Consider the following 26308-nt stretch of genomic DNA (forward strand, 5'->3'; position numbering starts at 1 on the left):
TAACAGAAATCACTGAGAGTATTTATTTCACAGTGGTTTCCTTGTATAATTTGATTTTTATTTATTGAGAGATTTTTTTGTGGTGCTGAGGATTGAACTCAGAGCCTCCTCACACATGCAAGACATACACTCTGCCACTGAACTATGACTCTCATATTATTTTCATATTAATGTGAATACATTTGCTCATTATTTTATTCATTTTGTACTTATCAAGTATATAATGTCAGGGAATTAATAGCTTTCTTGTTTTAAAAATGCATTTTTGGGGCTGGAGCAATAGCACAGTGGGTAAGGCATTTGCCTTGCACTCGGCCGGCCCGGGTTTGATTCCCAGCATCCCATAAGGTCCCCTGAGCACTGCCAGGAGTAATTCCTGAGTGCAGAGCCAGGAGTAGCCCCTGAGCATCACTGGGTATAACCCAAAAAGCCAAGAAAATGCATTTAAAAATTAGTAAATTCATCTTTACCTGGAAGTACACTATCACTGCTTATTTGGTGTTATGATAACTTCCCTTTTTCCCTTTTGGGGGGTGGGGAATATAATTTGAATTACAGCAAGGACTTTACCGTGAAGCTCTCTTGTTACAAAATATAATAATTATATTTTCCCATTATATTGCTGCTATAATTTTCACTGGAGCTGGCTAGCATCAGGGGGCAAATGCCTCAGCTGCCTTACTAATGTGCAACTTGCTAGAGTGTAGGAAATAAACACCATTTCTGCTGAATTGAAATTTCAGCTGAATCAGTCAGAGAAATATTCAAAAGGGCTTAAACTGAAAATAACTTAATGAAGTGGTTATGCCAAGATGGAATGAGAAAACCAGCAGGAGTTTGTGAGGCTCCTAGAAATTAGCAGTTGCCAAAAGCGATTACCAACCCAAGGGCTGACAGGAAAAAGGAGAGGGCCTATATTACAGGAAGCTGGCAAGGAAAATGGCCAAGTAGCAAGAAATTTGACTGTTCACTCCCAAAATCTTGATTCAACAGGTGTGGAGGGATCCAAATTTCTTCTCATTTTACTCTGCACTTGCTTACACTTTATGCTAAAGGCAAGTCTCAGCTCTTGGGTAAACATTGCTTATCCACAGAGGCTAAGGCCTGGGAACTGAAAAGCTGATTGGAAGCTCAGAGTGCCTATGAAATAATATTGGCTTTAAGCTTGACTGCATGGGGCCAGAGCAATAGGATAGCAGGTAGGGCATTTGCCTGGAATGCGGCCAACTTGGGGTTTGATCCCTGGCATCCCATATGGTCCCCCAGCACCGTCAGGAGTAATTCCTGAGTGCAGGGCCAAGAGTAACCCCTGAGCATCGCTGGGTGTGTCCCAAAAAGCAAAATAAATAAATAAATAAATAAATAAAAATTTGAAAATAATAAATGACTACATGATGATCTGGAACCACTGTTTATTTATTAATTTTCCCAGTACCACATATCTTTTTTTGTTTTTTAATTGAATCACCATGAGAGAGAGCATTACAAAGCTTCTCATGACTGGGAACCATTGTTTATTGGGGAACCGTATCTTCAGGTTCCTTTTCTTGATCATGTTAAAGAACCTAGGTCAGTCACTCTACAAACTAAGATATTTTGGGGGAGCTTTAGGGGGTGGGAAGTGGAGAATCAAAAATGCTAAGTTCTTACGGTTCAGCATTTAAAAAGCTGTTGGTTACTGTATCCTCTATTCAACCACACTTTGACTCTCCTGATATCCATAGAATAAATGTTTAGATCTTGCTCAGCATGAGAGAGACAGTGGCTCTGTGTTAAGCAAGGCTGTAAACTTCACTCTGATCGCTGCTTTAGTTGCATCACAGAATTTTTCTAATTTCTCTTGGGATTCTTCTTTGGCCTATGAGTTATTTTGGCCTATGAGTTGTAATTTACAAATATTTGTAAATTTTCAGGTAAAAATAATACATAATTTAAATCCACGTTAGCAGTGAACATATTTTAGTGATTTTGATCTCTTCAATTTGTAAAACTTGTTTTATGGACAACTATGTGCTTGTTTTAATAAATTCCTTATGTACTAAAAGTAAGGACCTGTCCTCCCATTGTTCATCGATTTGCTCGAGCAGGCCCAGTAACGTCTCCATTGTGAGATTTCTTGTTACTGTGTTTGGCATATTGAATACTCTCGGTAGCTTGCCATGCTCTCTGAGAGGGGTGGAGGAATTGAACCTGGCTCAGCCAGGTTGGCTACGCGCAAGGCAGACGCCCTACCGCTGTGCTATCGCTCCAGCCTATGTACTAAAAAAAGATTATGAATTCTGTACCTATTATAGGTAGTATCATAAATTTCTGTTGACGTTAGCAGCGACATTGAATTATTCAAAAAATTGAATCTTCAAAAAATTGAATCCTTTTATGAAATTTCTTCAGCAACATGTCATATTTTGAAATCTGTTTTTGTTGGGTGTAGTTGTTTTAGCTTTTTGTGATATGACTTTCCCCATCTTTCTCCTTTTAACCTATTTATTACTCATATTTAAAATGTGTTTCTGTGCTTTTTTATCTAGTCTGATAAACCCTGATTTTAAATTGGATTTTTAGATGATTTACGTTTTATGTAAATCAAAATGTAAATTTACATTTTGTGAATTTTAATATACTGTCCCTCTTGTTTCTAACTCCCTTTTCCATTTTCTGTCTTTTATTTGAAAGAGTACTTCTGAAGATTCCGTATTATGTCCTCTGGTACTATTGGAGATACCATATTAAAAGACTGGTAACTGATTTTGTAATATGCAGTTTTAATTTATTATGGTCTTTTTTTTTCTTTTTGCATCACACCAGCAATGCACACGGGTTACTCCTGGCTCTGCACTCAAGAGTTACTCCTGGCGGTGCTCAGGGGACCATATGGGATGCTGGGAATCGAACCCGGGTCAGCTGCGTGCAAGGCAAATGCTTTACCCACTGTGCTATCACTCCAACCCTATTATGGTCTTTTTTCAAATAATATTATATTACTTCATGTAAACATCTAAATTTTCCAAGAGATTTCTCCCCCTAGGATAATTACCATATTTTTTAACATTTTGTAATTACATATGCTATAAGCCTCACAATATATTCATTTTAATCCTTTAATTTATTTTAAAATAACTGTAGTAATAAGAGAAATATCTTGGTATGTGCTAATGTGTTTATTATTTTAGGTGTTTTTGAGTTTTCTTCTGGAAAACTTTTTTCCTACCCTTGCCTAAAAAAGTTTAATACTCCTTATGGTCAAAATCAGCTGCTGATCAATTACAGAGTTCTTAATTTTCTGGGAAAGTCTTTTTTTTTTGTTTGTTTAAGAAGGTATTTCTCACAGGATATGAAATTCTAGTTCGAATTTTCATCTTTCAACACTTTATCATCTTCCTTAGCTTTAAAATTGTCATCCACCCTTGCATATTCTGACCTATTTGTGAATTTTCCCGATTTTTAATATATAATATTTTTGTCACTAACTGGTTTTTATGATATTTTTATTGCATTTTCAATAATTTATTTATTATAGTTTCCTTTGTATTTATCTTTCTTGCTTAACTTCTTTGATCCAAATTTGTAATTTTTATCAAATTTGGAAAATTTCAGCTAATATTTCTTAAATACTTTTCTGTCTTTCCTAGACCTCCAATTTGTATTGTATGTAAGTTATTCATTCTGCCTCATAATTCCACATACATAATTCATTGAGGGCCTACTACTTTCAGTCTATGGATCACTATGAACCTTTCTTCATTTTTTGTACTTCTCTCAAGGATTATAGTGCTATACGATACTACATATATTCAGTTATATAAATATATACATAGATCCTAAATTTTGGGTACTCCCTGCTGTTTATGTCAGGAAAGTCAGACTTTGTTTCAGAACTTAGTTTTCCCTGGGCAATGTCTAACACTGGGCAAAGTTAAGTTCTTCATTTCCTTTTTTTCAATTTTGTTTGTTTCAAATATTTAAAACAGTGTTATTTTGTGTCTATCTTGCAGAACTGTAGTGAAGATTCAAAGTAATGGGGAATGTATAAAAATTGTGTGATGTGGGCTAGAGCAATAGCACAGTGGGTAGGGCTTTTGCCTTGCATGCAGCCAACCTAGATTCGACTCCCAGCATCCCATATGGCTCCCCGAGCACTGCCAGGAGTAATTCCTGAGTGCAGAACCAGGAGTAACCCTTGTGCATCACCCCCCCCCCAAAAAAAGCAAAAATTGTGTGATGCATAGAAAATATGCCATTTATAGGACATTGCTTGCTCTTGACAAAATGTGTTTGAAAGGAGAGAAAGTGATAAATCAGGCCTTTAAAAGGTTGTGGGCCAAAATGCAAAGCTTCTTCTCTGTACACATGTCAGGTGAAGAGAGAGAGGTAGAAAATTCCTGTTGTATTAGACATTTGATTCTCTGTGAGCTATTGAAGAATCAGGTTGTTCAGGGAGGTCTTTGATTAGCTGCTCTATTACAACATTTATTACAATCATTTCTAGTCTCACCAAACATATGAAATAATTTTCAAAACTCTCTGCTTATAAGCACAAGGTTTTGTTTTGTTTTGTAAGGGGTTCCAAGCAGTGCCCTGAAGAACCAGGGACCTCTTCCAGCAATTCTTGGTCAACTCCTTGTGTGGTTCAAGGCAAAGACCCAGGGGTACAGTGCTGTTCAGGCTCTATAGTGCCAGGGTTACCAGAGCTGAACCCAGCACTGCTTGGGAGACTTTGTAGTAGCAGAAATGGAACAGGAGTCAATTGTATGCCAGGGATGCACCTTGACTCCTGTACTATCTCTCTGGATCCAGACAAAGGTTATTGAGAGTCAGTTAGAGCAGCCCCATTGGCTTTGTGAAGCTACTTGTTCAGAACAGCTGGGATGGAGCAAAGGCTTAGGTGGAAATGAATTTGATTATATAAGATTTTTTCTCTTAGTTTAACATCAGAAAAATCTTTGCCAACCCTGAAAATAGTATGTTCCCTCCTTTTCGTATTGGGAGTAAAATAACTGATGCTTTTCCATTCTTTGCAAGGCTACTCAAAACAATATTATTATGGAGGCTTGGGGTATGGTTCCATGGTAGGTACCTGTGTCGCATAAATGAGGCAGCCACTTCAATCCCTAGATTCCACACTGCTGACTACAATACCCAGCAGGGCTGGTGTGGATTCTTGGTGCCACAATATGACACCCTGCAGTGCAATGCAGTTGACTATGTGAGTCCCAGACACCACAACAATGGTGATGATAATGGAAGGGGGACAACCATGCAACAATGGGAAAATAAATAAATATTAAGAGGAAAAAAAGCATATTTCTGTCTTTATTGTCTTAAATGTTCATCCTTAATAGTGGCCTCTTCTTTATTTGATTGGTACATTTATTTTTGGTGTGAGTGTTAATCTTGTTATGTGTATGTATATATACATATGTATAATTCCATTTTGGAGAGAAAAAATGTTCATGGAACATTTGTTTACATTTTATAGTACAAGAATTTTTTATTAACCAAGAACAATATAAACCATTTTGTAGCTTTTTTTCCTTAACCATATGTTATTACTCTTAAAATAACTAATAGTTAAGCCATTTTTCTATAAGAGTTGAGTTCCTTCTTGGTGCAATTATCACCATAATAAATGAAACAATGTTAAATAAGAAAGAAAATAACACTATAGCACTGTAGCACTGTCCTCTCTTGTTCATCAGTTTGCTCCAGTGGGCCCAGTAACATCTCCATCCTGAGACTTGTTACTGTGTTTGGCATATTGAATATGTCATGGGTAGCCTACCAGGCTTTGCTGTGGGGGCGAGATACTCTCGGTTGCTTGCCGGGATCTCCGAATGGGGCGGAGGAATCGAACCCGGTTCAGCCGGGCCAGCTGCACGCAAGGCAAACGCCCTACCGCTGTGCTATTGCTCCAGCCCTTAAATGTAAAGTTTGACATTTATTAATGACAATAGATATAAATTTGTACTTTGTATAGTTTTTTAAACTTTCGGCCAACTGTGTTAGGGCTGATTAACCTTGTGCAGCCAATATTTTCACCTTGTAATGTTTTATGGGCTCAGAGTAGGAAAGTGGGCCAAAATGACTTGTTCCTGTTCCCCAGATTTGTACAGCAATAATTACTGTTATAATCTGAAAAGATTTTTTTTTGTGGGGGGGGGGTGATTGGGTCACACCTGGAGATGCTCAGGGCTTACTCCTGGCTCTGCATTCAGAAATTACTCCTGGCAGTGCTCAGAGGTTCATATCGGGTGCCAGGGATCAAACCTAGGTCAGCCTGGCCGCACGCAAGGAAGTGTTGTACTATCACTGTTGTACCTGCTGTACTATCACTGCCACCCCCTGAAAAGAGTATTATTATTTTTTTTTTTTATTTATTGAATCACTGTGGGAAAGGTTACAAAGCTTTCAGGTTTATGTCTCAGTCATGCAAATATCAAACACATTTCCCTTTACCAATACTTATTTTTTCCCATGAAGAACCCCAATAAAACCCCACCCCCCACCCCTCCCCATCCCTGTGAGGCAGATGAATTCTAGTTAACACTCTATCCGCTTTGATTAGATTGTTTCAATAAAAGATTCACCACTATTATTTAGAGTTCCCCCCCCCCCCCAAATCAGACATGCTGAAAAAGCATTGTGAAGTGATTTGCTTTCTCCAGCTGGGTTCAAGAATTAAATGTTGGTTTTGGATTTCTGCTATTTTACCTATTGACCCTGGAAGTATTTCTACTGAAAGTCAGATAGTTAAGAAATTGGTTTCTGTGTTCTGGAGTCGTGGCCGTGCTGGAGAGCCGCTCGTGGGGGGCAACTGGTGGCCTCGGTAGGGCGTGAAGGGCGGAGCGAAACGCCCCCCTTCCCATGAGGTTTTAGTCGCCCCCACACTCCCGGCTCATACCTGCTGTCCACAAGGCTCCCATGTGGCTGCCATCTTTCTTTCCAGAGAGGAGAGGGCGAATGGGGCAACACCCTTTCCCCTCCGGCAGACTTGATGGGCTGGATCAACGCATAGTCCGTTCACTTTTCTGCTCCAAGCTGCTGGGTTCTGCATTAAGTCCTTGTGCTTCTGGGGCCATGGCCGTGCTGGAGAGCCGCTCGCGGGGGGCGACTTGTGACCTCGGTAGGGCGTGAAGGACGGACCGGAACGCCCCCCGACCCATGAGGTTTTAGTCGCCCCCACTCCCCCGGCTCATACCTGCTGTCCACAAGGCTCCCATGTGGCCGCCATCTTTCTTTCCAGAGAGGAGAGGGCGAATGGGGCAACACCCTTTCCCCTCCGGCAGACTTGATAGCCTGGATCAATGCATAGTCCGTTCACTTTTCTGCTCCAAGCTGCTGGGTTCTGCATTAAGTCCTTGTGCTTCTGGGGCCGTGGCTGTGCTGGAGAGCCGCTCGTGGGGGGCAACTGGTGACCTCGGTAGGGCGTGAAGGACGGACCGGAACGCCCCCCTTCCCATGAGGTTTTAGTCGCCCCCACACCCCCGGCTCATACCTGCTGTCCACAAGGCTCCCATGTGGCCGCCATCTTTCTTTCCAGAGGGAGGAGGGCGGAAGGGAGCAACACCCTTTCCCCTCTGGGCAGAAATGATTGCCTGGATTAACGCATAGTCCTTTCACTTTTCTGCTCCAAGCTGCTGGGTTCTGCATTAAGCCCTTGTGCTTCTGGGGCTGTGGCCGTGCTGGAGAGCCGCTCGTGGGGGGCAACTGGTGACCTCGGTAGGGCGTGAAGGACGGACCGGAACGCCCCCCTTCCCATGAGGTTTTAGTCGCCCCCACACCCCCGGCTCATACCTGCTGTCCACAAGGCTCCCATGCGGCCGCCATCCTTCTTTCCAGAGAAGAGAGGGCGAATGGGGCAACACCCTTTCCCCTCCGGCAGACTTGATGGCCTGGATTAACGCATAGTCCTTTCACTTTTCTGCTCTAAGCTGCTGGGTTCTGCATTAAGTCCTTGTGTTTCTGGGGCTGTGGCCGTGCTCCAAACTTAACTCTGACTTTCAGGGAGAAAGATTGGGTGGTTTACTTCTCATTGATCACTTTGTATATAGAGAGATGTCGCGCGGCCGCGTAAGCGGCCGCGTGGTTTTGAGAAAAAGTCCTCGTTCCCGCATACTCGAGCTGTGTTTGTAGAGGCTTCTGGTCACCAGGGTTCCATCTGGGGGAGGCGAGATGTGGCGCCTACTCCATCTGGAACTTGCGGGTGAACTCGGCTCTTTTTGGAACCTGTTTTTTCTTTTTTCTTTTCCTCCGGGATCCCGCACCCTCCATGTGTTCTTTCTCTTATGCTTAAGGCTTCAAAGATGGCGCTGGGGGGCGGGCTGTGGGCGTGACTTCCGGAATCAGAGGTTACCTGGGAGGTGTAGTCCGGCAGATTTGAGAAAAAGTCCTCGTTCCCGCATACTCGAGCTGTGTTTGTAGAGGCTTCTGGTCACCAGGGTTCCATCTGGGGGAGGCGAGATGCGGCGCCTACTCCATCTGGAACTTGCGGGTGAACTCGGCTCTTTTTGGAACCTGTTTTTTCTTTTTTCTTTTCCTCCGGGATCCCGCACCCTCCATGTGTTCTTTCCTGAAAAGAGTATTATTGTAGGATTCTTAAATGAGCATCCCTTTATGAGGGTTGATTCACTAAAACTATGTCAATCCATGTAACAGGATACAGTAACTGTAATATGCTGCAAAATGCGAAAGGTGAACACAAGGATGCACATGGGAGGTGGCCGGGTAGGCTGCTGTGCTGCAGTCCCTGTCCTACTGACCATGGCAGCAGACGTGCCACACCCACTAACGCTTCTCTTTAAGCAGAAAGTCATAAAGGAAGTTCCAGCGGAAAGGAACCTAAGAGCTTTCCATTTGGTTTCTGCTGGCTCCGAGTGCTGGATGAACTGAGGAGGTTGCACCCTATCTCTCACCACCAAGCTCCATCCTCTGCTTATTATTTTTGAGACTATAAGTAAAGTAAAGTAAAGGCCCTCCCGTTGATCATCGATTTGCTCGAGCGGGCCCAGTAACGTCTCCATTGGAGACTTTGTTGTTACTGTGTCTGGCATATCGAATACTCTCAGTAGCTTGCCGGGCTCTCCGAGAGGGGCGGAGGAATCAAACTCGGGTCGGCCATGTTGGCTGCGTGCAAGGCAGACGCCCTACCCGCTGTGCTATAGCACTTGAAAATAAGAGAAATATATAAAACTTAGGCTTCTGAATTACCAACATCTAACTTCCTCAGCACTTACTATCTTGGGGAAAGGTTTTTAATGTCTCAGTGAAACCTTTCATTTCATTTCATTTCATTTCATCATCCTGTTAATCGTCGATTGCCTCGAGCAGGCCCCAGTAACGTCTCTTTCATCCTAGCCCTGAGATTATATTCAAGGCTATTTAGGAGAATGAGACCCATCATTGTTACTGGTATTTGGCATATTTGGTACGCCACGGGGAGTTTGCCAGACTCTGCCCTGTGGGCAGGCTACATTCGATAGCCTGCAAGTTTGTCCAAAGTAGGAATAAGACAATAAGATGTCATAAAAAAAAGTTTTGTTAAGATGTCGCGCGGCCGCGAGTGCGGCCGCGCGGTTCCGGGATCTGGATTTTTTTTCATCTTTCATGAAATTGATTCTTTCTTGAACTTTTCTTCACCAATCCTCACTTGTATGGATCTACTCACATCTTCTTATCCATTCTAAAGCAGAGTAACTCAGCGTCGTTAGAGCTACTTTTAAAAAGTGCCTGTTGGGGCTGGAACGATAGCACAGTGGGTAGGGCGTTTGCCTTGCATGCGGCTGACCCGGGTTCGATTCCCAGCATCCCATATGGTCCCCTGAGCACCGCCAGGAGTCATTCCTGTGTGAAGAGCCAGGAGTAACCCCTGTGCATTGCCGGATGTGACCCAAAATAGAAAAAAAAAGGTGCCTGTTTTCCAGGTGTTAAAATATTTGGGAAAAATAATTCAGCATATCTATAGCTTCAAATAAGTTTCCTGTCTTGAGTAATATATTCCTTTCATCTAACATCTGTATTTTTCACAAAATCATAGAAAGAGGTTAATGTAATCATCCTGATGATAATTTTTATGTACCCTGTAAAATGTTATTTGATTGAAAACCATGCCTATAAATAGCTCCATTTATTGTTGTAGGTTCCTGTGTTTGACCTTTAGGGAAGACATCCGATAGGGTGTCTATAAGATGTCCCAAGGAGCTGCTCTTTTTCAAAATGATCAGCCACATACTGGAGCTCTTGCATTTGATGATTCATATTCTATTTTTAGCACTTGAACAGATTTGGCATTTGCTACACTGGGTTGCTGCATGAATGCTTATAAGCTTAATTATTTAAAAAATTTTTTAAATAAAATGGAGTGATAGCACAGCAGGTAGGGCGTTTGCCTTGCACGTGACCCAACCCAGGTTTGATTCCCAGCATCCTATATGGTCCCCCAAGCACGGCCAGGAGTAACCCCTGAGTGCATGAACCAGGAGTAACCCCTGTGCATCACTGGGTGTGACCCCAAAAGAAAAATAAATAAATAAATAAATAAAGTAGTCCTGGGGCTGGAGCTATAGTACAGTGGGTAGGGCGTTTGCCTTGCACGTGGCCGACCCGGGTTTGATTCCCAGCATCCCATATCGTCCTCTGAGCACCTCCAGGAGTAATTCCTGAATGCAAAGTCAGAAGTAACCCCTGTGCATCGCTGGGTATGACCCAAAAAGCAAATAAAATAAAATAAAATAGTCCTTAACATGAATATGTGTTGTTTAATATGCCATCACTGTATCCAGGATATTTTTTTTCTCACTTGCCAATAGCTGGGTGTGTATTTTAGAAATATCTTCCTGGATTTCAGTTCCTTTAGCTAAAATATGGACAAGTATGCGTAGAAATATAGTACAGGGGGAAAGGCATTTGATTTGCATGATGCCAATGCTAGTTTGATTGTCGCATTTCATATGGTCCACCATGCACTGTCAGAGATCATTCCTGAGCACAGATTCAGAAATAGACCCTGAGCACTGCCAGGTGTGACCCCAACAATAAATAAATAAATAAAATGAAAGAGCAAAATCAGGTAGGTAAGTAAGGTAGGAGTGTGCATTGCATGTGCAAAGCCCTAGATTCACTCCTTAGTACTCCATGAGCCTTACAAATAGAAATGGTCCTAATTACCCCAGAGAACTTGTGGTAGAGCCCTACCCACCAGTAAAAGAAAATAGGTAGTTGGGAGATATATAGACCTCTTTCACCTACTAATTCTATTTTAGTTTATTTGAATTTTTTAAAAATTTCAGAAATTTAGGACTGGAGGGATAGCACAGCGGGTAGGGTGTTTGCCTTGCATGCAGCCAACCCGGGTTCGATTTCCAGCATCCTATATGGTCCCCTGAGCACCGCCAGGAGTAATTCCTGAGTGCAGAGCCAGGAGTAACCCCTGTGTATCGCTAGGTGTGACCCAAAAAGCAAAAAAAAAAAAATATTCAGGGGTTGGAGTGATAGCAAAGCAGGTAGGGTGTTTGCCTTGCATGCAGCCGACCCAGGTTCGATTCCCAGCATCCCATGTGGTCACCCCAAGCACCACCAGGAGTGATTCCTGAGTGCAGAGCCACGAGTAACCCCTGTGCATCGCCGGGTGTGACCCAAAAAGCCAAAAAACAATTCAGAAATTTAGCTATACTGAAATTGTGTTATGTATTTGAAGTTCTCAGATTCTGAAGTTGACTTTCATGATCCACTGATAGTCCTTTGCCTCTTTACATCTTCCACTTTTCTGTCTTTGCTCAAAATTTACCTCTCTCTATATCTCTTTTCAAAAAACTATTTTATTTTTATTTTTATAAATTTTTTCACAATGATTTATTACATTCAATATTCCAACACAAATCTCACCACCATCAAACCTTCCCACCACCATTATTTCCAGTTTTACCAACCACCATCCAAACCTGCCCCAATAGCAGGCCCTAAATAATTTATTTTATATTACTTATTGTGAATAATTCTCTAAAAATAATTTTAAAAGATTTTCTTAGAAGAGTGTGTGTGTAATTTTTTTTTTACCTCACCCTGTCTACATACTTCTATGAGGAGAGTTAGATACTAATTGGATGGGCAAATGTGCTCAAAAAATTAAATCTATCTATCTATCTATCTAGTAACATTGCATCATTTAACATTACTAAGAATAAAAATGGGGGAATGGGATTTGCCAGCATTAATTTCTAAGTGGCAGATATCAGCGCTGAGACTATGCTTTGCTAAAACTTTACCTTTCTAGATATGACATGAATAATTACACACTCAGGCACACACCCTTTCTACAAGTACTTAACAATGTCACTTTCCATTAACTATACAGCTAGATTGCTATTTCTCTTGCCTGTAATTACATGCTTAAATAAAATAATGGAAGACAGCCCGTCTACCTTTGCATATCAGCTCTGATATTCTGATATGGTCGATAAAGCTTCACCTCTTTGAATTTATTTAAAGTCAAATATGAAAGATGGCCTCAGGAACTACAACATAGGTGCAAAAACTCATAAGAGTTCCAGGCAGAGATTTCTGCCCTGTTCCCCTTTAGTAGGCATAACCGCTTCATCATTGCTGTTAAGAGAGGGTTCAGGATGATGGGAAAATTAGAGGAGAAAGACTTAAAAGTACAGTAATTTTGTTTCTTAGTGAGTGGCATACAGATATGATTGAATTATAGTCTGTTATGCTACAGTATGCTTATAAACTTTTATTTGGACATAGATTTATATATTATTTAAATAATAGATGATGATTTTGGTAAAGAAAGTTATCTTTATTTTGGGTATTTTTGTTTATTTGGGGTGCTCCATTGACTCCTGGCTTTGCATTCAGGTTGAACTCTTGATAGGCCCTGGAGACCATATGAGCTACCAGGAGTCGGACCTGGGTTGGCTTATGCAAGACAAGTGCCCTACCCACGTACTATCCCTACAGCCCCAGTAAAGTTACTTTTAAAAAATGCAGTGCAGGGGCTGGAGCAATAGCACAGCAGGTAGGGCGTTTGCCTTGCATGCGGCCAACCTGAGTTCGATTCCCAGCATCCCATATGGTCCCCTGAGCACCGCCAGGAGTAATTCCTGAGTGCAAAACCAGGAGTAACTCCTGAGCATTGCCAGGTGTGACCCAAAAAGCAAAAAAAAAAAAAAAAATGCAGTGCAGATTGTGTATGGATTTGTGTGTGTGTGAGTTTTGTGTGTGTGTATGTGTGAGTTTTTGATTGATTTTTGAAAATCTGACACCTTTTTTAATAATTGTTTTCAGTTCAAAACTTTAAAATATTGTTGTATTTTTCATCCTCTCAGCTGAAATGGTTGAAAATGTTGAATAGCCAAGGATCCTGCTGGAGACAGATGATAATCATTAGGCAGCTGTTTCAATAAATAAACCCCAAATATCAATGAGTCACTACAAATATTTGTTGTTCTCATTCATTGGCCTAGATGTTGGTCAAGGTGCATTTGATCTAATCTGGGTTCAGCTAAACTTGGCTTTAGGAAGGAGGAGTGTTTGGGTCCACTAGTGTGTGTAATTTCAGGTTGATTGTATGTATGCTTGTCTCACGGTGGTAGTAGAAATATAAAGTAGGGTATAAAAATATATATGTCTCTGAAGGCCTTGGTTCCATCTAGTGTAGTTGCATTATCCACACTTAGCTTGCCAAGTATCCATGGTTCAGGAGAAAAACTGATGGGAAGAACTACAAAGGCAACTGGGTAAAGCCTTGGATGCTTAATGAAAATGTAAGAACCAAGTGAAGAAGAGAAAAGAATAATCCAGTATACCACAGGTAGACATTTTTGGAAGACAAGTTACGAACACAACTTCCAGTTTTGAATGGCATGTTGTCTTTCCTTTCTCTCTGCTCCCACTGTACTGTATTGATCATTGACAGCCAAACCCCAGTCTGATGTTGTAGGTTAGCTTCAGGAAGTGCAGCTCGTCATTTGAATGGTTGGGAAAAGCACAGACTTTCAAGGTGGTCTTAAGGTAAGTCACCTTCCTGTACTGTGACTCTCTGTTATATTAACCATGGTCAACTGTAGAATTAACGTGTATATGTGTGTGTCTGTGTGTGTCTGTATCTGTGTATGTGTGTGTGTGCATGTCGGTCCATTGACTCTTAGTATGTCTTTGAGAAACAAAATTACCTACAAATATTAAATGAAAATGAGTTTGTATGAGAGATTTTTAATTATATGAAAGGGAAAGATAGATAACTAATTGATTAGACTATTTTTAAGCTTTCTACAAAAAGTACAAAAAAAATCTAACACTTCAAAATATGTTCACATCAGAAACTAAATGTCATTGAACTCTGTTGACAGAATACTTACTTAATTTGGGATATGTTTTCTGTACTTACTAAATTTATTTAGCTGAACAGAATATTATAGCAGCTATCTAATGGATTCAGATATTTGCTTTATTTGTGACTGTTTAAAGCACTTGTTTTAGTATTATTAAAAGTCTCCATTCAGAATTTACTTGATACATTATATTTTATGTTTTATGTAACTTCTGCCTTTGGTCCTTTCTGGCTGTAATGACACTTACAAAATTATTATTCGTCACAGTTTCACCTTGCCTGTTTCCTTCATAGGGATATTGTCTGGTTAAACATACAATATTAGGAATTGGCCTTTTTAAAATTAAAGCTATTTCCAAAAGAGCAACTAATTTTTATTTCTTTTGTTGAAACTTTGTGCTGTCTTTCCTATACATTGAGAGTGAGTAGAATTCACTCCATTTTTATTAATAAAGTTGAACAGCCACTGCTGAGTGTGTGTGTTTATCTTTGGATGCATATTTATGTATACAAATCTATTTTTAAAAGCAAGGACACAGGATCTTTCTTAGTATGGAAATTCACCATTCTCTTATAACCATATGAAAATTTTCTGTTCACCAGACAGTGCACCTTTGATGATATAAATGTCTTTCCTTAGGTTTTGTAAATTACGTTCTCTGTGATCTATATGTATTGTATATAGTTTTACCCACCTCCATTAACTCTACTCAAAGTCAGAAGCCACTTGAAAAAAATGAAAGTAGAAAGATTTTAAATGAGGGATGAGATTAGTAACTAATCTTTTCACAGAGATAAGGATGTAGGGTGAAAGTATACCAGTAAACCTTTACAGAGGTTTATTTTCTTTTTTCTTGCCAAAGATGAACAGAAATGTTCTAGAAGGGGAGATGAAACAAAATGAATATCAAAAGGAATATGAGCTTTAATTCCTCAGGTTAGCACAACCTTACTCCGGAAGTCACCAGGAAAGGTTCAGTGGAGTGCCCTGTTTCTGGAGTTCTTTTAGTCATTAGTTCTTTCCTCTGTCTCCTGAGAAGAAGTTGAGTTCCCTTTGCAGAATATCAGTTCCTAAACAGATTCCCAGGAGCTGGTCTTTCTGTAGACCACGAGAGCAAACGTAAGGATGAGTCCAGGTGACTGAGAAGTCCTCATTGTGAGAAACCTGGCCAAGCGGAGCCTGTTAAAATTTTTAAAGTACCTCATGTCCGCAGAGGCAGGAGGTGACTCCTGCAGTTCTGGCTCTTTCTTTTCTCTGGCCACGGATAAGGAACTTTGTGGAGAGCTTGCCAGAGGGTTCTGTAGAGGCATAAGAATTTGCATCACCTTCATTTCAGCATGTGATTGGAAAACAACCAACCTAATAAACAGCAAAACCTGAGCTGTTTGCACCTTTACATTCTTCTGAAATGCTACTCTCATATAAAGCCAAAGTGTGTAACCCTACAGTTTTCTTCGTTAGCTGATTTATTCTCATCTCAAGTTACTTTGGTTTGGTTTGATTTGGTTTGGTTTGTGGGAAGGCATGCCCAGCTGTGCTCAGGGATCATTCCTGGCTCTTTACTCAGGCATTGCTCCTAGCGGTGCTTGGAAGGCCTTTTGGGGTGCCAGGGATAACCCCAAGTCTGCCACGTGAAAGGCAAGCACCCCACCTGCTGTGCTATTTATCTGATCCCCTCAAGTTACTTTTAAGTCAGGTAGTCAGCCTGGTAGACATTGTTGACTGGCTTTGGGTTACTGCCAAAGGGACACAATTACAAGGATTATGTGTAATAAACACCCTGCCCTGTCATACATCCACCAGTGCCCTTGATTGCAAAAGCACAGCAGACATAAATCCTTAACGTCTGCCTCATGGCTTAATTTTCTGCCAAGGTCACTTACCAAGCCATAAAAGAGCACCAGGAACTTGAGACCTCTATGGGACTGTAGAGGTGACAGTCCTGTGTTCTAATGGAACAACAGTGGCTTGCAATATATTTAGAAGACATCACACTGAAAGGCATGATTCAATGGAAATATAAGTTTGGAAAACACAAGGATCCAGTTCAGTTTCTTTCCTAAAAACTGTTTAGAGGTCTTTAACATGATGGAATAATTTGTGACTCCAAGGGATACAGCATGATGCTTTACTCACCTTTATTTGATCACTAAGTCCTCTGGTTGTAAGAACAACCACTGCCATTCTAAAATGCCTGGCAGAGATCATATATTTAATCATTGAGAGTTTGGCCCTACTGCTTAACTGCTGGGGTTCAATCTCTGATTTTGCTATTTATGATCTAGATCAAATTTCTTAGTGTCTTTGTGCTTCAGTTTCTCTACCTAAGATGAGAACACTAATCATATCCTCCTGTAGGAAGTTGCTCGAAAAAATAAAGAACAGGGTTTAGGAACAATTCCTGGCACATACTTGAATATTACCATGTTATTATAGCTTAGGTAGGACAGAACTTGCCTAAGATCCTCATGGAAATGAGACGAGGGAGTCACAAATAGTTTCCCATAGGCAAAGGTCTTCATTCAACAAACTGACCAAGGGCTCTGTGCCCCAGGCATGGTGAGCCTGTCCCTCAACATGAAAATGAATAAGTTGCAGTTATTGTCCTGAACATGTACACACACTAGTGACAGCAATTAGGCATCACCATTCAGTAACCTCCTAACTTGTCTTCTCTAACTTGTGCTCTGATTCTTTTATGATGCACACAATCTGAATGGCCTCTAAGGCCAAACAAAAACTGGGATCAAGCTTGCAGCTAATAGATCTTTTCTAAATTGAGTATGAAGACAAACACTTTAATTCTTTGTTAGTGTATTACAGAAGCGTAAGTGAGAGAAAAAGGGTTTTTTTTTTGGGGGGGTGCCTTTTTGGGTCACGCCCGGCGATGCTCAGGGGTTACTCCTGGCTCTGCACTCAGAAATTACCCCTGGCGGTGCTCAGGGGACCATATGGGATGCTGGGAACTGAACCCCGGGTCGGTGGGGTGGCGTGCAAGGCAAACACCCTACTTTCTGTGCTAACACTCCTGCCCTGAGAGAAGAACTTTTGAAGGAAAGCAAAATCTAAAACTATAATTTAGGAAGGAAGGGAAGTGTGAAATGGTCCAAGTATAGCTGACTTAATGTTTTTCTAGTTACTGTGTTTCTTATGGTCTTCTCTGTATTTGTCTAGGCATTTCTTCTGAGGGATTTCCCCGGGAGTACTTCAGTGAACAGGCAGTGACCAAAGACCTCTCCAATAGGGATGGAAGTGCCTGGGTTCTGGGCTACAGAGCAGGGGCAACTTATCCATTTCTGCTCCATGAGGAGAGAGAGAAACCAAACAGAAGTGAACTGTACTTGGATCTCCATGTAAGTAGAAATCTTTGTGTTTGTGCTCTCATGCTATGTCAACAACAGAGGTCCACTGACTATGCATTTAATATTAATTGTACTTATATTTTATTTATTTATTTATGCTTTTCTGATCACACCTGGCGATGCACAGGGGTTACTCCTGGCTTTGCACTCGGGAATTACTCCTGGTGGTGCTTGGGGGACCATATGGGATGCTGGGAATCGAACCCAGGTTGGCCGCGAGCAAGGCAAATGCCCTACCTGCTGTGCTATCGCACCAGCCCCTAATTGTACTTATAAAACTTCTGTGACTCTATGTTGTATGTTGGGCCATTTCTAAAAACAATCATATATGGAAGACAAATATATCTCAGTGATCTGAAATTTGTACACTAAAAACATGCCTGTGTTTACAATTTGAGTATTTTCAGAGTACTCTGATCACATCAGTTAGCTTTCTACACCTCCTTATGTGAGCATAACGTTACCTAATATCATTTTTCAACAAAATTAAGAACTTATGTTAGCCTATCAATATTCCCTGGTTTCTCTAGTGAAATCCAAATAGCCTAGTCTCTTCACGTGTTCCTAAATTTTATTTTTCTCCAGTTGCACAAATAACAGGTCATCAGTTAGGCAGGAAATCTGCAGAATACAGGATGATTCATTAACTAACACAGCCTTCCTCTCATTCATTTATATATCCTTTGATACAGAAGCCTTGAGTACCCTATTCAAAGCGGTAGGCTGGGTTTTAGCTACTTCCATGCTGTAGATGATCTGATAGAATTCACAAAACTGACAGGACTGTCACTACTTCCTTTATTCACCTGCATCCTTTCAGAGATAGGGATGTGGATTAGAAATGGAAAAGGTGCTTTATTTCCCTTTTGCCATTAACGTTAATGCCCGCTGGGAATCTTGTGTCCTTAATTCCTTTTTATACCCCCCACTTCTTGACTTTTAGACCTGTAAGTACATGTTTGATGAGCATGAGTTAGGTTTGTAATGTTCCTATGTATGGCGATTTTCTCCAGCACCCAAGAGCAGAATAATTGCACTTTTCATAATCATAAAAACATAAATCAGAATCAGTCACTGATTGCCTTCTTAAAAATGCATCAACATCCCAGTTGTTATAAAATGAAATTGATAGATGAAAAATCTACAACCCTTCATGTGTTGGCATAGAAATTTGTTAAGTTTTTAAGGTAGTGTGAACTCAAAGTAGAAGGGGAAACAGTGACCTCTATTGGCCAGTTGCTACAACAGCAGCCTTGGAGTAACTGCAGAAACAATTTTTGAAAAAAAAAACACCTTACTTTCTCTTTCTTTCGTGTTTTAAAATTATTCTGTTTGTGATTCCTAAGGACAATAGTTTAAGTACATACTTATTTGTCCTTCTCTGTAAATTAAAACATATCTTAATTTTCCTGAATTTATTTCAAAAACCACATAGGAAATTTGAAATATGTGAATTGAAGAAGTATAACCCATAACCTTGATTGTTTATGATTTTAAAATAAAATCTCTTATTTAAAATTTATAATAATTTATATAAATTATGAAATACTCTTATATATTTTTTTCTGTTTTTAATTTTATTTCCAACTTGCAAAACTTCGTTATTTATAAGCAACTTTTTTTTTTTTTTTTTTTTTTTTTTTGCTTTTTGGGTCACATTCGGTGTTGCTCAGGGATTACTTCTGGCTCATGCACCCAGGAATTACTCTTGGCGGTGCTCAGGGGACCATATGGGATGCTGGGAATCGAACCTGGGTCGGCCACAGGCATGGCACACGCCCTACCTGCTGTGCTATTGCTCCAGCCCCTCTTATATATTTTAATATGTTTTCTATATATAGTTTATTTTCGCAAAGTTCTGCAAAGTTCTGCATACTTTCTGCAAAGTTTTCAGAACTTTTTGACCTTGGACTCTGGGCTCAACTGGATCCCAGTGCAGAGATCCTCTGCCTGCTACCCCCAGTCTCCAGCGACCCAGGGGTCACACCCATAGGCCATCCCCTGCCAGTGCAATCTCCTCATTGGCCACCCTCCAGAACTCACAGCTGCTTCTCCTGGAAGGGAGCATAAAACGAGGCCCCCATAACCATACCACCAGACTCCGTTCCAGGCTGTTTTCACTCAGGGCAACTCAGAGGGGGGCGGGTGAGAGCCCTCCCCGCCCCAAAGGACCCAGCCCTGGCAGCCAACCTCCACTAGCCAAACCTCCACTAGCCAACTGCCACCACGCTTTAGGCCACTTTCCACACGCTCGGGCCGAGCCTCACATATGAGTGAACATATTCTTGGACATATCATAAGATACTCCCTACTCATTTTCCATAATTACCACACCATATTTGATGGGGTTCAGACAGTAAGGAACAAATCATCACTGTCACTGTCACTGTTCTCCTAAGAGGGGCGGAGGAATTGAACTCGGCCCAAATGTGACTATCCAGTGGCCTCAGATGGATAGTGGCCACTGGGCCGCCAGGGGGAACAGGCCAAGGCATGAAACCTATTCCCACCTGGGTTGGCCCAGCACCAGTAGCCTACTGCAGAGATCAGATGCATTTCTACCTAAAGCCACTGGGTTCTGAGATTCGTTTCTGAGTCTCTGGGATCATGTCCATTAAGCAGTTCAATCAGGAACCAAAGAGGCCTTGCCTCCAATTATATAGCTGAGCCGGAGGTGGTTTGTGGGTGTGTTTCCCACATACCTAACTTTTGGCCGTTTACTTTCTTGGTAAACTTTGCCCCAAGTTTTTGGGGTCTGGCCAAAGGCACAGCAGCAATTTTGGGGTATCTGGAAGTCTGAAGGCGCCATGAGGCTGCTGATGCACTTGCCTCACAGGTACAGATTGACCTGCTGGCGGCACCATACCCCCTAAATACTGATATTTTAAGTAAGCTCTTCATTTGAAAGGGGCCTACTGATATAAAGCTTGCTTCCTCTTAATGATCAGTACACCAACTTTTTTTTTTTATTAGTAAAACACCATGAGGTACAGTTGTAGATTTACAAATTTTTGTGCTTGGGTTTCGATTATACAATGATCAAATACCCATCCCTCCACCAGTGCCCATTTTCCACCACCATGGATCCCACTATCCCTCCCACACCCATCCCCCCCATCCCACCCGGCCTCTGTGGCAGGGCATTCCCTTTTGTTCTCTCTCTCCTTTTGGGTGTTGTGGTCTGCAAAAGAGGCATTGAGTGGCAATCATGTTCAGTCCATAGTCTACTTTCAACATGCATCTGCCCTCCTGGGAGGATCCTCCAAACATCCTTTATTTGGTGCTCTCTTCTCTATCTGAGCTGCCCTTTCCCCTAGAATGGCTGGCTGGCCTCTAAGCTATGGAGTAATCCTCCTGGTACTGATCTCGGCTATCCTTGGGTATTAATCTCCTATTTTGTTACTTTATGTTCCCCAGATGAATGCAATCTTTCTATGTCTATCCCTCTCTTTCTGACTCATTTCGCTTAGCATGATACTTTCCATGTAGTACCACTTGTATGTAAATTTCATGACTTCATCTTTTCTAATAGCTACATAGTACTCCATTGCAGTACACCAACTTTTAAGGATGCTATTCCTCTAGAGGAAAGATTGTCAGAGAGCTATATATAGTCACAAATAAATGGGGATTCATTCTGAGAAGAGCATCATTGGACTCTTTCACCATTGTGCAGTTACCACACAGTGTTACACAAACCTTGATGCTATAGCCTACTTCAAGTTTCTCAACCTTATTCTCACTACCTTGTTTCTGACCCTTTTTGATTTGGTTACCTTTTGTGGGGCACACCCCCCCTCCCCTGCCAACCCTACCAAGTGACTGCCTAGTCTGGGGCTACAGCCCTTCATATGCATGATTCTCCTGTGGACCCTTGAAATACCCAAAGATGGTTTTTCAACTCTTAATTGCTGAATTCAGAGAAAATCTAAAAGTATCTTGAGAGAATGATAGAAGGAGGTGGAGTTGGATGGAATAGTTCGATGCTAGGGAAGCTTAGGGCAGCATTGAACATCTTACTGATGTTCAGTGTTTAAACAACCAGTGCTGTCACTTAATGCCACCAGGTTGAATTCCAGCTGGGGTGCTGTGTACAAAGAGCTTTGTTAGAGAAATGAACCTATAGTCTTGCTCAGGCAAATACTGTGGACAATTCTGAGGAATCTTGAAAGCTCTTGAAAGACTGAACCCACTTTTAGACTGTAAGGTTACTGATACTATAATGTTATTTGTTGCTTGTTTGAAATTCAAGTTTTACTGGGTAGTCTTTAGTTTTTATTAAATGTAATGGTTCAAGTGCACCAAATGTGAAAATTGCACTGGGATATCCATCTTTAATAAACTCTTACCCTGGATTGCCTGCTGAGAGCATAAATACTGCAAAGTTAGCCTTCAAGATCAATTTTTCTTCTGGTGGAGGAATTGGTGCAATGTTCTCCAACTATAAAATAAAGACAACACTATCATAAAATATAATACTTCAAATAAAAAAAATAAAGAGCAGGTCAGAACAATAGCACATCATGTAGGGCACTTACTTTGCATGTAGCCAGCCTAAGCTCAATTCCCAGCACCCCATATGGTCCCCTGAGTCCACTAAGAGTGATCTGTGAAGAGTCAGGAGTTAAGAACTGAGCACTGCTGGATGTGGTCCAAAATAAATGAGTAAATAAAAATCAGTTTCTTATGTTACACCAACCTGGGGGCTCCCACTAACCATGCTCTTTAATTTCCAGTATATTTTGAACCACTTGGGTAGAGGTACCTAAATACAGATAGACAAGGGAGTAAATTGGGCATAATTCCATAAACAAGTGCAGTTTCTTGAAAGATTCCATTTGAGAGGAATGTTCTCCCTGGACAGTAGTTTATAAAAATATCTGTAAATGATGGACATGGATAGAGTTGAAAAGCTGTTAGAAGAAGTATGAATTATGCTGAAAGTAGACTATAGACTGAACATGATTGCCACTCAATGCCTCTTTTGCAAACCACAACACACAAAAGGAGAGAGAGAACAAAAGGGAATGCCCTGCCACAGAGGCAGGGTGGGATGGGGGGCTGCGGGGGGGGGCTGGGAGGGATACTGGGATCCATGGTGGTGGAGAATGGGCAATGGGCACTGGTGGAGGGATGGATACTCGATCATTGTATAACTGAAACCCAAGCACAAAAATTTATAAGTCTACAACTATGCCTCATGGTGTTTCACTAATAAAAATTAAAAAAAGAAAAGAAGTATGATTTAAGATTGATCAAAAAGATTTGGAAAATGGAAACAAATAAGCAGTTCATAGAATTATGAATTCACTGCACAAATTCTGGAAATAGAATTTTACATATTGATTTTTGAAGCATAGTTTTTGAATTTTTAGCGATTATGATATCCAAAGGTCATCTCAATCACCTTCTCACCTGTGGTTCTCTGATGCTCCTTGCTCAATTGGCTTAATTGGCTAGGAAGTACACCACATCAGGTTCCAAGTAATTGCATTTTATAAATGGAAGGATATAATTATCAAGTCCACACCCAACCTTATGTTTCTAACCCGTGACAAACACATCCTTGCCTTGATCACTTCCTAAATGCTTTTCACTATCCTTTCAGATATTACTCGGAGAGGTATAGAAGCATCAGAAGGAAAGATTTGAAGTGAGGTGTGACTCTACCCAAGTACTTAAATATTAATCTCTTTTACCTATGCACTACTTTGGGTGCTGTTTTGTTTGTTTTTAATTTTTTTTAATTTAAGAAACAATGAAATTTACTGAATGGATATAAGTTAGCTCACATAAGCAAGAAGATTTGAGAACCAGATTTAGAATTAGATAGTTAGAATTATAGCTAAAATAACCTCCGTAAAACTCAATCCAGTGAAAATTCTGCAGTTGCTAACATTGGGCACTAGGTGCCTCTGTGCTTTTTAAAGGCTGAGAGTCCTTAAAAGTTAGTGTGGAAATTGATGGATCACAAGTAGATTTTTTCTTCAGCTTTTTTTAATCCTATATGGCAAACCCCACAGCTAAAGTTAGATTCCACATCAATGAATGAAATAAGTGCTCACTGATCAGGATAGGGGCCTCTGCAGTACATAAAATGGGCCACATTTATATTTTTGTTTTCATGGAAACCCATGAGAGCCCACCACTTAAAACTAAAGGCTATAGACTGACTTATCTAAATCATTAGCATACCTACAACAGGGCAGTGGGGAAGGGCGGGACTGGAAGAAGAAAGGTTTTGTACTAGGGACTGGAGCAATAGCACAGCAGTAGGGCATTTGCCTTGCAAGCAACCAACCCGTGTTCAATTCCCAGCGTCCCACATGGTCCCTGAGCACTGCCAGGAGTAATTCCTGAGTGCAGAGCCAGGAGTAACCCCTGTGCATCGCCAGATGTGACCCAAAAAGAAAATAAAAAAAGCTTTATACTAGAAGTAAATTTCAAACTTATCAAAGCAGTATGTTTTCGAAAAGAGTATTTACTTGCATGAGTACACATACATGAATATTTGGCATGAAAGAAATGAGACTGAGAAAGAGGAAGGCCGTGATCAGATGTCTATTGATTGTAAAATAAGTTATCAAGAAAACAGATGGAAGAGATGATCAAATTGGACAAACAACCCCCCCTTTCCCCCTACATTTCTCATCACTTTAAGTCATAATAGAGCAGCTGAGAAATTTTTCTTCTTTTATTCCTAAACCTCATGACACTTAACCAGTTTTCTCTCAATTAGCTCCAATTTTGAAACTGACCTGGAGATCACTATTGTAGTTAAATATAAATCTCACTTTGCCAGTCACAAAGTTCAGTTAGTTCAGTCTTAATGTCATTTCCTACACTTTCCTTGACATCTATCTGCTCTCTGTTTATTACTCTTTCACTTAGTTATAGAACAGTAACAATGTAGTTGTGAAATTTCTTTTCTATTTAATCTTGGAAATGCTTATTGTCTTATTTCCTCTTTTTTCTCATATGAAATATAATGTAAAAAGTGGACATTTGAGTGAATTCTGAATGAATATTGAGAATTTTTAATTTTGCATTATGCTTTAAAAACTTTAGAGAACATGGTAGAATTGGGTTTTATAAAAATGATAAGAAATTGGTTTGAATTTTTGTTTGGGTGAATTGGAATTTTGCCGCTGAAGTATTTAATTTACTTTCTCCAAAACTCAAACCATGGTTGTTATTTTCCCTTTGCTCTCTTTGAATTATTTTCAGTTTTTACAAACTCCCTTCTCTCCCTCAAGAACAAGACTTAGACTGATATCAACTTCATGTGGTCTCTTGAAATCCTGGTCTCTTTTGGTATATATCATTTCCTTTCCATGGTATTTCAGAAAAGCATTTTCTCTCCTCTCTTTCCAGTAGAAAGATGGGACTTTTGTTCAATCCCATATGACTCATTTGGAATTTGAATTGCAGCAGCCTTTTCCTAGAGAATGTTTCAGAATGCTTCCATGTTAGCAGAAGGTTCCAGTTTTTCTGGCCCAGTTAATTTTCTCCTGCCTTTTGATTTTTATGGCCTTTTAATTGGGTCATCTTGATTTATTACTGTTATTATTTCTAAATTGCTATAAAAACTACAGCTATGACATATTTATCCTGTGTTTGTGCATCATAAATTTTCCTGTATAACTACCGAAAGTTGGTGACCTTGATTCTAGGAATGGTTAGTGATTACTTCAAAATATTTTGTGACTTTTTTACATATGTTGAATATCCATCACTGTCACTGTCACTGTCACTGTCGTCCCGTTGTTCATCGATTTGCTCGAGCAGGCCCAGTAATATCTCCATTTTGAGACTTGTTATTTTGTTTAGCATTTCAAATACGTCACGGGTAGCTTGCCAGGCTTTGCCGTGCCCGATGAGATACTCTCGGTAGCTTACCAGGCTCTCGGAGAGGGGCGGAGGAATTGAACCCAGGTCGGTTGGATCGGCCTTGGGCAAGGCAAACGCCCTACCACAGTGCTATCGCTCCAGCCCCATAGTGCTGTATATTTGTTTAAATACCAAATTTAAATGATGTTTCAAACCTAAGGAAATAGGATCCCTTTCCCACATCTACTGAACTCTACACACTCCACAAGGATGATCACTGCCTGTAGTGAATCAAGTGAGCATTGTATTAGGAATACTAGCACCTTTCATTCATAGGGCATTTCTATGAGTTAAATTTTATTTCCCCAATTTTATAACTGTAGGCCCTGATAATAAAAATTAAGAAACATGCTTCAGTGACATAGCTAGTGTGTGTTTAGTAAATAATACTCCACAGAGAATCCAAATACTGTATCACACTTCAAATTCAGCTTTTGCCTTCTCCTCTATTCTCTCCAACTGTGTACAAGAATGGAATCAGAGCAGTGACAATGCCTCACTTACTTTCTCCTTTGTAAATAGAATACATTCACATTTGTTTCATATTCACCTTTTAAAAATAACAATCAGGAGAGTTTATGTCAAGGAATCATGTCTAACCAATTCAGGACTGAGTCTTAGTGTCATTTCTGCTCTCTGCAAATTTCTTCTCTTTGGTTCTGAAAACTGGATAATCTCTTTTGTCTTCCTTTCTGAATTTTAATGTGGAAGATCGGATGCAAAAGG

At 40.5% G+C, this 26308-nt stretch overlaps 1 protein-coding gene across 1 annotated transcript in view; it reads left to right on the top strand.

The window, feature by feature from the left end:
- Positions 1-26308, top strand: part of FMN1 (formin 1) — a 443955-nt gene that overhangs the window by 78414 nt on the left and 339233 nt on the right. Inside the window, exon 2 of the mRNA XM_056133806.1 lies at positions 17505-17683. Coding sequence (XP_055989781.1) covers positions 17505-17683 — 179 coding nt within the window. The remainder of the gene's footprint in view (positions 1-17504; positions 17684-26308) is intronic.

This window comes from Sorex fumeus, unplaced genomic scaffold (genome assembly GCF_029834395.1).
Source record: "Sorex fumeus unplaced genomic scaffold, SorFum_2.1 ptg000098l, whole genome shotgun sequence".
NCBI lineage: Eukaryota > Metazoa > Chordata > Mammalia > Eulipotyphla > Soricidae > Sorex > Sorex fumeus.